This window comes from Passer domesticus, chromosome 13 (assembly GCF_036417665.1).
Source record: "Passer domesticus isolate bPasDom1 chromosome 13, bPasDom1.hap1, whole genome shotgun sequence".
Lineage (NCBI taxonomy): Eukaryota > Metazoa > Chordata > Aves > Passeriformes > Passeridae > Passer > Passer domesticus.
The window spans coordinates 6,246,811-6,256,701 of NC_087486.1; the positions used below are offsets into that span (position 1 = coordinate 6,246,811).

At 54.7% G+C, this 9,891-nt stretch overlaps 1 protein-coding gene across 1 annotated transcript in view; it reads left to right on the forward strand.

The window, feature by feature from the left end:
• The window catches only part of FAT2 (FAT atypical cadherin 2), a 56,380-nt gene extending 47,629 nt beyond the window's left edge, over positions 1 to 8,751 (forward strand). The window contains exons 21-24 of the mRNA XM_064387409.1: positions 989 to 1,430; positions 3,834 to 3,987; positions 5,742 to 6,334; positions 7,097 to 8,751. Of these exons, the coding sequence (XP_064243479.1) occupies positions 989 to 1,430; positions 3,834 to 3,987; positions 5,742 to 6,334; positions 7,097 to 7,629 (1,722 nt within the window). The 3' untranslated portion in view covers positions 7,630 to 8,751. The remainder of the gene's footprint in view (positions 1 to 988; positions 1,431 to 3,833; positions 3,988 to 5,741; positions 6,335 to 7,096) is intronic.
• The last annotated feature ends 1,140 nt before the right edge of the window (positions 8,752 to 9,891 follow it).

Consider the following 9,891-nt stretch of genomic DNA (forward strand, 5'->3'; position numbering starts at 1 on the left):
CATAGCAGGCTCTGCAGGTTTCCCACCAGCACCTCCTTCCATCTCTTTGCTCCTTTTCCACAGGCTCTTGGCTTCTGTGAGAGAGAGGTTTTATCAACAAAGCACTGGGGAGATAAAGGTGAAAAAGGGGTTTAACCCTGACTTCACCCTGAAACAACACAGCTAACTTTTCCTTTCTCTGTCCTATATGACTTTTAAACATGAATATTGGGCCAGAAATAGGAATTTCTGACGTCCCAGTTTAATGCAGAGGATGTTGGTGTGGTTCACTTTTAGCAGCTCAGTACCTTGTGTCTCTCCAGTCTGGTGGAGATCAAGGATTGGATTGCAGCACATATCAGTAACTTTGGCCTGGTTTTCCAGCATGGGTACAACAGTAATTCCTTTCTCTGCCTCCCAAATCTTCCTTTTTCCTCTGGAGAAAGCTGCCAGTGCTTCTCCTCAATAAGATTCTTTCACCACCCTCAGCCCTGCCAAAGGGGCAACTGCTCCAGCACCTTCCCCACCACTAATGAGACAGTGAGAACAGAACAGAAGCCACGTGGCCCAGAACAAGAGTCCATCTGTGACTGGTGGTGCACTTATGGATAGTCTGAATGCCAGGGCTCTGATCAGGCTCAGGAAGGTGGGAGAAAGGGCAAGCAGCTGCAGCAGTAGCTGTATGATCCCATGGCTGTATTACATGGAAAGATGGGCTTCCCTCCTTGTCAAAGGCTGCTGGGCAGGACCACGGGTGAAATTGTGCCAGAGAGATGAAGGTGTTTTGCAAAATAAAGGAGTTTCAGTCACTTAATTAATCCAGGCATAGGTTAAAAAAGGTGAAAGGGGCTGCATTTGGTATTTCTTGAAAGCAGAAAATTGGGAGTAATCTCAACTGTCAATGTGAAGGCCAGGAGAGAGGGGATCAAGCAGCAGGAGAAATGTTGAGACCCTCCATGAAACAGCAGCCACCTGTGTCACAGCTACCTGTGACTTCTGTGTTTTACAGATGGTCAATGGAGTGCCTCACCTCAGCTACAGCTGCCAGGGGGGCTCCTCTGGGAACCTCTCCTCCTCGCGCTTCGTGAGCGACGGCGAGTGGCACTCGGTGTTCCTGGAGGTGAAGAACACTTCCGTCCGCCTGCTCGTCGACGGCCTGGGCAACGCCTCTCTGCAGCTGCCAGGCACCTGCAGTGCCTCCCAGGGCAGACGAGACCTGCTTTTTGGGGGCCTGCGGCCGTCGCTGCAGCCCCAGAGAGTCACACGGGGGTTCAGGGGCTGCCTGGACGTGGTTGCCATCAACGGCAGAGAAGTGGTTCTCCTTCCTGGGAAAGGGCAGTCGAAGGAAGTCTTGGAGCAGGTGGGGATAAGGCAGTGCTGCTCCCCCACCGGCGCCTGCAGCAGCAACCCTTGCCTCAACAACGGGATGTGCTCCGAAACTCACGGAGGAGGTATGTGAACATCCCACACGGAGCTGCAGGAGAGCAGTGAGGGGGGGAAGGATGCAGCAACTGTATTCATCCCTGTGCATGGACTATTCCAGAGGGGAAGCAGAGATCCTCTGTCCCAGGGGACCTCAGGTGACTCAGTGCAGCAGCAGCTGCAGGGTGTGAGATCATCATCCTGGCTCTCACCAGTGGACCGTGGGCCCAGAGGGCAGGAAGGTGTTTCTAAGGAGTGTGCATGACATAGTAGAGCAGAGTGTTGCCAAAAACTCAAATGCATATAGAGATTCCGCCCACCCCCTGCATCCTTTTTGCTTAAGGAGCTGTTAACAAGGCTGGAATCAGGCAAGATGGGATCATGTGGTGATGGTATCTGGGCAGAAACAAGCCAAGATCTTGGTCTCTTCCCACTGCAGTGAGCGACTCCCCAGGGCTATGCAAAGGGATATGGGAAAACCGTAAGCTCAAATCCAAGAGTCCCAGGCTAACGTGGGGTGCACACACCCAAAAGAGGTTTGATACAGGCTCTGCCCCAGGCTGTGTCCCTGCTGCCCCGTTCCTGCCATCAGAGGGGCTCCTTGCAGTGAGCTGTATCACAGGGACAGGGGCTGTGAGCAGAGGAGCTGCTCCCAGTGATGTCCACCTGTGTGTCACTGCCCTACAGCTGGTTGTAGCTGCCAGCACAGCAGGGCCGCACCCCTTAGCACCCTGTGAGATGGGTACTGCCTGTGCCTCAGCCCCTCCGAGGGGCAGTGGGGCACTTCCCACGCTGCTGTGTGGGGCAGAAGCTGCTCCTGCAGCTCTTTGGGGCCCTTGCCAAAGCACACCCTGCCTGGCGAGCAAGTGAGGACAGAGGAGGCACCACCTTCTCCTGCCCTGCCCGCTGCCTCTGGGAACAAGATTCCCAGCCCTGTCGACTCAGCAGCTGCCTGCTTCAGGTGAACTTGTTTGACACCAGGTGTAAATGTACAGAACAGTTAGTCTGGCTGGCACTCACACCTCAGCCTGCAGACCCTCTGCACAGAAAATCTCTCTGGCTGGGCTGGAAGGGGCTCAAAGCCCACAAGGGGAAAACACATCTCTGGCCTAAGTCAAGGCATCCCCTGCTTACATTGCAGAGAGAATACAGTGGGAGGGAGAGGTGAATAATCACTCCCTGAGTAATAACCTAATGATCATCCAGCACCCTTCCCATAGTTTCCTTCCAGGATGAACAATGTCTCCTGCAAATGGCCCCGGTGACCAGGAAAGAGCCTGTGGGACATGGCAGGGCACTGCTGCAGGGAAGGGATTGCCCCAGGGGTGTTCATTTGTGAGGTTATCCTGGTTCCCTGAGTGCCATGGGCTCCATCCCAGGGACTCCAGGCAGGCAGCAGGAGTTCAAGCAGAGCTGTGCCCAGGGATCTCAGGCGTGGGATTCCAGCACAGGCAGGGACTCGCCCGTGGGAGCCAGCCCGGGGAGCCACGTGGCCGTGTGAGAACACAGCTGTGGGGAGAGGACCCAGGCCAGCCCAGGACCACAAACACAAGCGAGCCCCACATCCAGGACATGTGTTTGGGCACACACAGCCCTGTGGGCAATGTCCAGCACCTGCTGCACCAGTGGCAGCACGTCCTTCTGGTACAGCCACTGACACACATGTGGGAACAGGCCCAGGTTGTTCGCCCTGTGCTCTAAAGCAGGGTTCAGCTTGTGAATGAGTAGCAAAGACTTTCAGGTGTGCTGGAAGGTGGACGCTCTGAATTTCCTGCACAGCAGCACCAGCCAGGTGACGAGCAGGAGCTCAGCACAGCCAGGGACATTGCCATGCTCAGGGCTGTGCTAAACAGCAGCCAAAAGCACAAACAGCAGGAGCCCCCTGCGAGTCCCTGGCTGTGCTGGGTTTCCTCTCTCTCTGTGAGCAGACATCTCCTGCAAGCAGGAGAAACTCGGCATGTTGAGACAGGCACTTCATACCACGAGAACTTGCAGGACCAAAGACTCCTGAGAACAACAAATTACAGGGGATTGCACTGAACAGAGTCAGAAACTGTGAATCAGCCGGCCAAGTTCCCCTTCCTTTATCCCAGATTTGTCCCTCATCTTCTCCATGCAATAGAGCTGTGCCCTGACTGCATCTCTGATCTGTGTCAGGAGAGGACGGGCTTCACTTGTTGCTCAAAAGCTCCCTAGTTTCACTCTGTTGCTCCAGAGTGGCCACCCAGCCTCCAGCAACCATGGCAGGTCCTGTAATGAAGCCACCAGGCCTCCAGGGATGGCCTGGGCGTCCCACAGCATCTGATGCAGCAGCAAGTTCCTGTGCTTGGGTAGCTGTGTGAGCCCCTGTGGGGGCCATCAGCACCAGGCTCTGCTCCTCCCTGTTCTTGCCCATTTTTCCACACGGATATTTTCACTCTCACCCTGTCCAGGTTACACCTGCATCTGCCCCGGGCTGTTCTCTGGTGAGCACTGTGAGCTTGGGGACAGTCCCTGCGAGTCCAAGCCCTGCCTGCACGGGGGAACCTGCACCCTCTCGGCCACCGGCTACTCCTGCCACTGCCCTGACTGGTACCTGGGCGAAAGGTAAGGCCTGGGGGGGCTTTGGGACAGGTGACATCCCATGGGGGGCTGAGAACATGAGCACTGCACGTTTCTGGAGCTCACCAGATCCACACACTCTGGGATTAATTGCAAGGCACCTGAGCATTGCAGCCGGGAGGTGCTGGAGGGCAGAGCTGAGCAGAACAGGACACAAAGAACTCTGCCACTCTGCCATCGTGTGGCCAGTGCCCCTCTGAGCAGGAGGGAAAACAGAAACATCTCTGCTTACAGAAGCTTTGGGGCCTGCAGGTGCTGTGGGGCAGTGCAGAGACTGTCCGTGATGGGACACAGTGCTGCTGGCACACACTGCTGCTCCCTGTGACAGGAGCTGAGTTCAGCAGTAATGGGAACACCTGGGCTCTGCTGGGGGGAGCTCAGCTGTGATGGGGGCCTGGCAGCAGGGTGCAGGCAGACACTGCCCTGGGTGGCAGGAGGGTGCCCTGAGGCTGGGGGAACCTGCCTGGCAGAGCTGGGAGGTGCCCCCTGCTTCAGTAGCCTGAGCACCCACCCTGCAGATGGTGCTGAAGAGATTGCTTCTATCTGGGACCAGCTCTATGGTGTTCTTGCAAAAGAAATCTCTGTCCCAGCTTGCAGCTGTGGTTCATCCAGTTCAAATCCCAGCTGAAGACAGTGGGCATTACCACCCCAGCCCAGCAGCCCCTCCAAGACCCCCACCTTGCCTCCAGCCCAGCCTGGTCAGAGATTCCCAGCACCGGCTCAAACAGCATCACACCCAGTTCATCCTTCTGCCGTGCCCATTTAGCCAGGATGGACACTGGTCCTGTGGGTCAAGGCAAAGGCAGAAATTATCTTTTCAGCTCTTAGAATAAAAGCCTGTAGCTGAGCATTAGGTGGCAGTGTAATACCTGACATCAGCCAGAGTCTGTGGGTGCATGTCACACACACCAGCTCACACATCCTAAACCACTGACTACAACAAGAGCAGTGCAAACCTCACAGAGTTCGTTCAGTAATGAGAACCAAAAAAGGGTAGAAAAGCCACTAAAGCACTGTCTCTATTCCCCCAAGCACTGGGAGGTCATTGCTGTTGCAAGGGAAGGTCCCCTGTACTGTTGGCAAACATTTAGGTTGTGTGGGGGGTAGAACAGGACAGAGAATCAGAAATTCCTTCTCAGTTCTGCAGATACTCCATAAAATGTCAAAAAGCCTCTCCACCAGGGTGTCCATTCATGAGGTAGTCTTTTCCCAAATGTTTGCTGCAACCTGCAGACATCCGTAGACTATCCAGGGGCTCCATAAAGCTTGGAGGACATGGGAGGCTTCATAAGAGGTTAACACACCTCACACTGACCCTGGGCTCCCTGATTTAACAGGGTGGGAGCATCTCTCTGTGCAGTGTTAGCCCTAGAATTCCAAACACTCCTCTGAGGCAGAAGGCCCCCTGTTTTAATTTGGGCGTACAACTGAAAAATAGGACCACCCTGTGTAACATGGTCTTTTGAAAAGCATCATTTTATACTCGAGGATTCTCTGCCAGGACAAGCAGGTAGCATCATTTTATACTCGAGGATTCTCTGCCAGGATAAGCAGGTAGCATCATTTTATACTCGAGGATTCTCTGCCAGGATAAGCAGGTAGCAAGAATCCAGCAAGGGAGGGAGAGCAGACCAGGACAGAGCATCCTTGGGTGGTGTAAAGCAGAGCCTGACCAGGACGAGGCAGTTCTGCTGCATCCCAGGCTGACAGGGGTTGTCTCCATCCCTTTCTCCCCACAGGTGTGAGAAGCTGGCAGAGGAGTGCCAAGACAACCCGTGCCGCAACGCCGGGCGCTGCGTGAGCAGCCAGGGCTCCGTGTACTGCATCTGCCCGTCCGATTACCAGGGGGACTACTGCACCCAGCCCATCATCACGCCCGCCATCGTGCCCACGCAGTGGGCGCTGGGCCCCGAGGAGATCGCGGAGATCGCGGCCGGCGTGCTGGGGGCGGCCATCCTGGCCGCAGCCTTCGTGCTCGCCCGCAAGCGCTGCCGCCACCGCGCCAAGGCGCACAAGCCGGTGGCCCGCGAGGACCCCGACCTGCTCTCCAAGAGCGAGTTCTCCAAGAGCGTGGGCGTGGGCACCCAGCCCGTGCCCCCCATCGAGCTCAACATCCTCAGCGACGCGGCGCACAACAACCTGGACCGGGCCACGCCGGAGCAGCGCAAAGCCGCCGGCACCCCTGAGTTCGTCACCTTCAACTCGGCCAACGCCCCGAAGCACCGGGGCACCATCGTGTGCAGCGTGGCCCCCAACCTGCCCCCCGCTGCACCGCCCTCCAACTCCGACAACGAGTCCTTCATCAAGTGCACCTGGGCCAGGGAGGAGATGGGTCAGTAGCCGCAGCTTTTGCTTGTTCTTACACATCCCTCTGTCCCTTGGGAAGGGGATCTGAGGTTTGCAAACATAGGGGGGAAATGGTGTTGGCTAAAGCAAAGCAAAGCAGGGGCAAATGCTGCCCCAGCCCTGCTATAGGGCCTTTGTTGGCTCTTTCCTCCTGGTTCACCACTACATCCCAGTTTTCTGCTTTAACCTGCTTGGTTTTGTACACAATCAGCAGGGAAATGCACAGCAGGCTGTGATCCCGGGTCAAAAAAGCCTGTAAAAGAGAAAAATTGGAAAAAAATTTAAGATCCTAAAAGTCAGTAGGAGTGTAGTGAAGACATTTGCATCAGTGCTTCTGGGATCACATTCTCAGGGAAACACCTTGAATGGCTCTGGACAGCAAGTTACCCCATGCAGGAGTTCTTCACAAGAATAACTGCAGGGAAAGGGAGAGATCCAGGGCATCACTGCCCCAGTCCCTTCATAACATGAGTTTCTTGCATCCAGACATAACAATGAAGTGTGTCTTTTGGGTGCTGGAGTAGTGGATATCTGTAGGTTGGTGGGAACACTGCCTCAGCACAGCCAGGGATGATCTCAGGTCCCCACAATTCCCAAAGTAGCACCTCCCCTGTCCTTATATCTCCTCTCCTCCCTAGTCTGCCACATCTCCTGCAGGCTCAGCGCCTGCAGAGGGAATTGGCAGGAGGGCAAGAGGGAGTCAACAACCACTAGAGCTGCAGCTAACAGGACTTTTCTTTTGTTCCAGTCTACCCGGCAGAAACGACCTACTGGCCGCCCCAGTACCTGTCCTCAGGTGTCCAGGAGTATTCCCACTACGAGATCATCCAAGCCCCCCCTGCCTCCTCCTCTCACCCTCCTCTCCCGCCGCCGCCCCCTCCCCCGGCAGACACGGAGCCCGTCGCTCTCTACGGGGGCTTCCCCTTCCCGCTGGACCAGAGCAACAAGCGAGCCCCCATCCCACCCCGCTACAGCAACCAGAACCTGGAGGACTTCCTGCCGCTGGGCCCCGTGGACGTGGGAGCATCCCAGTGCCAGAACGAGTACACGGCCATCAGCTACTACCCAGCACAGCTGGTGCAGGGCGAGGGGGTCCCGTTCCAGGCCGAGCCGGGCTACAAGAGGGTCAGCATGCGCCTGAGCGTGGCCCAGCCCTCCTACGCCGACTGCGAGCTGGGCCACCAGCCCAGCATCCGAGCCCAGCCCCTGCCACCCCCCAACTACGAGGGCTCCGACATGGTGGAGAGTGATTACGGGAGCTGTGAGGAGGTGATGTTCTAGCAGGGCTTGCTCGTGGGATGAGGAGAGAAGCACGTTTCCACACAGAACAGAGTGCAGGCACGCTGCTGAAGGGAGGCTTGCGTGTGTCTCTCTCAGCCTGCAGCGTCCCCCCCCTGCGTGGCTGGGTTGTAATTTTGGCTGGATCTTTCCCCTCGCTGCCATCCACGGTGCTCCTGCTGCAAATGGAGGGGAAATGCTCCAGCCACTGCTGGGACATGGAGGATGCTCCTGGGATGCCAATGACTAACCTGCCTCCTCACCAAGGGGACTGCCTCCAACACAATGTAGGACCACACATGCTACCTCCTCCCACTCCGGGCTTCCTGGCCACAGGGAGGATGAGGAGGAGGAGGAGGGCAAGCACTGCAGGTATGGCAGCAGTCATGGTGGAGAAAGGTGTGGAAGGATTAGCAGTGCACAGCCTGGCAGTGCCCCTTGTGGGGTACAGAGGCTCCCTGTCCCAGCTCTGGCTCCAAGGGCTTGCATCAAGCCAACAGTTTGTTCGTGGAATGGATCAGCTGGTGCAAACCCTCTTCATGTCTGCTTCCTGACACTGGCAGAGAGAAGAGGGAATGTAGCTGGTCCCACCAGCACATCCCTGACTGGCTAACAGAAGTCCAAGGGAAAAAAAAAAAAAGATAAAAAAAAAAGTCAATTTCTGTAGAAAAACCAAGCAACAGGGTTTGTTACAGCAGGAACAACTCACAGACTCAAACCAGGCTGCCCAGCTGGGCTGTGTGCACACAAGTCAGGGGGACCCTGCCCCGAGGATTGTGTGCACAGCCTTGTCCCCGTGGCTGTCACAGTCCCACACTGCTGCAGCTGCACACCCCGTGCTGTATCCCAGAAGGACTGGCCAGCACTGCCTGGAATCTCTGAGCAGAGAGGGGCACCGAGGCTACTGAGCATGGGTTTGCCTGTTTGACCTTGTGCTTGGACATGTATAGTTTCTTCGTGAGAGGTTTTCTTTGGCTGGTTGTTTGATGTAACTTTTTTTGTTGTTGAATTTTTGGAAAGTATTAAAAGAGTTTGGATTTTTTTACTATTATGATTTTATTCAGTATCTCAGGGATTCTCTTGTAAATAAATAGGACATTCTTGCCTAGCTTCAGGCTAAGGAAATTACAGTTTAGTTTGGGCACCAAAAGCTTTCAGAGAAATACCAAGACAGCAAGTTAAACACTTTTTTGAGGATCCTCTAAGTGCCAGAGGGATGAGGCAGACAGACCCATGATTTGGGAAACCATGAGCCTCCTGTATCTCTTAGCTCAGGAGTAAAGGGGTTGAAAGGACCCAAACTGAAGTCTTTGATTTGCATCCCAAACAAACACCGCCTGTTTTACCTCTCAAAGCTCTCATGCACTTCCACAAAACTTCTTCACCAGCTGTGCTCAGCAGAAAGCAGTCCCAGCCTAGATTAGACCTATTTTATCTAGTTGGTTTTATTCTGCTTGGTACATCATCCTAAAATAATGCAGGTACTTTGAGGACATTTAATTTTGAGGTGTCAGCAACAGGCACCACTTTTGCCCACAGGGAAAACACAAATTGTTCTTAGCAGCAGCAGAAGCAGCATAAATAACAGTGATATTTTCCTTCAGAGGAAAATACTTTTTAACTCCTCAGAGTTGCTTTGGCCAGTGGTCACAACACAGGGAAGGGCAAAGGCAACTTGAGATGAAGCTCCTCTAAGTGACACCTGGGAAGGAGCAGCCTCAGTAAAACCATTTCATGGGATGGTTTTACTGAGGCTGCCCTGCAATGCTGAGCCCTAAGAAAGCATGGCTGTGGATCCCACCACCCACTCTCCAGAGTCAGAAATACCCTGAAGCGCCATCCCTCCTGCCCTGTCATTCAGGTGACCTCAGATCCACAGTTCCCATCAGCCTGTAAAAGCCTCCTAGTTTAAGCAAAAAAAATCTGCCAGAGTTTCTAAAGATGAACTTTTTATAGCACTGATTTCCCAACAGCCCTGTCATGACACACTGCAATGGCATGAATTATTCAGCAGTGAGGATAAGCCGAGCTGCAGCAGTGCTGGCAACCTCCCAGTGTGGGCTGACTTTTGCTCCTTTGATCTCCAGGGCGGATCTGCAGCAGCTCAGCACCCCCCATCTTTTTTCACATGCCAGGCTCTTTTTTTTAGCTGCAGCCCCACTTTTGGCATAAATAGGGAGATGAGAAACCAAGGCCCAGCTTTGGTGAGGCAGAGAAAAGCCCAGCCCTACAAGCCCAGAAGCTCTGCCCACAACCTACTTGCAC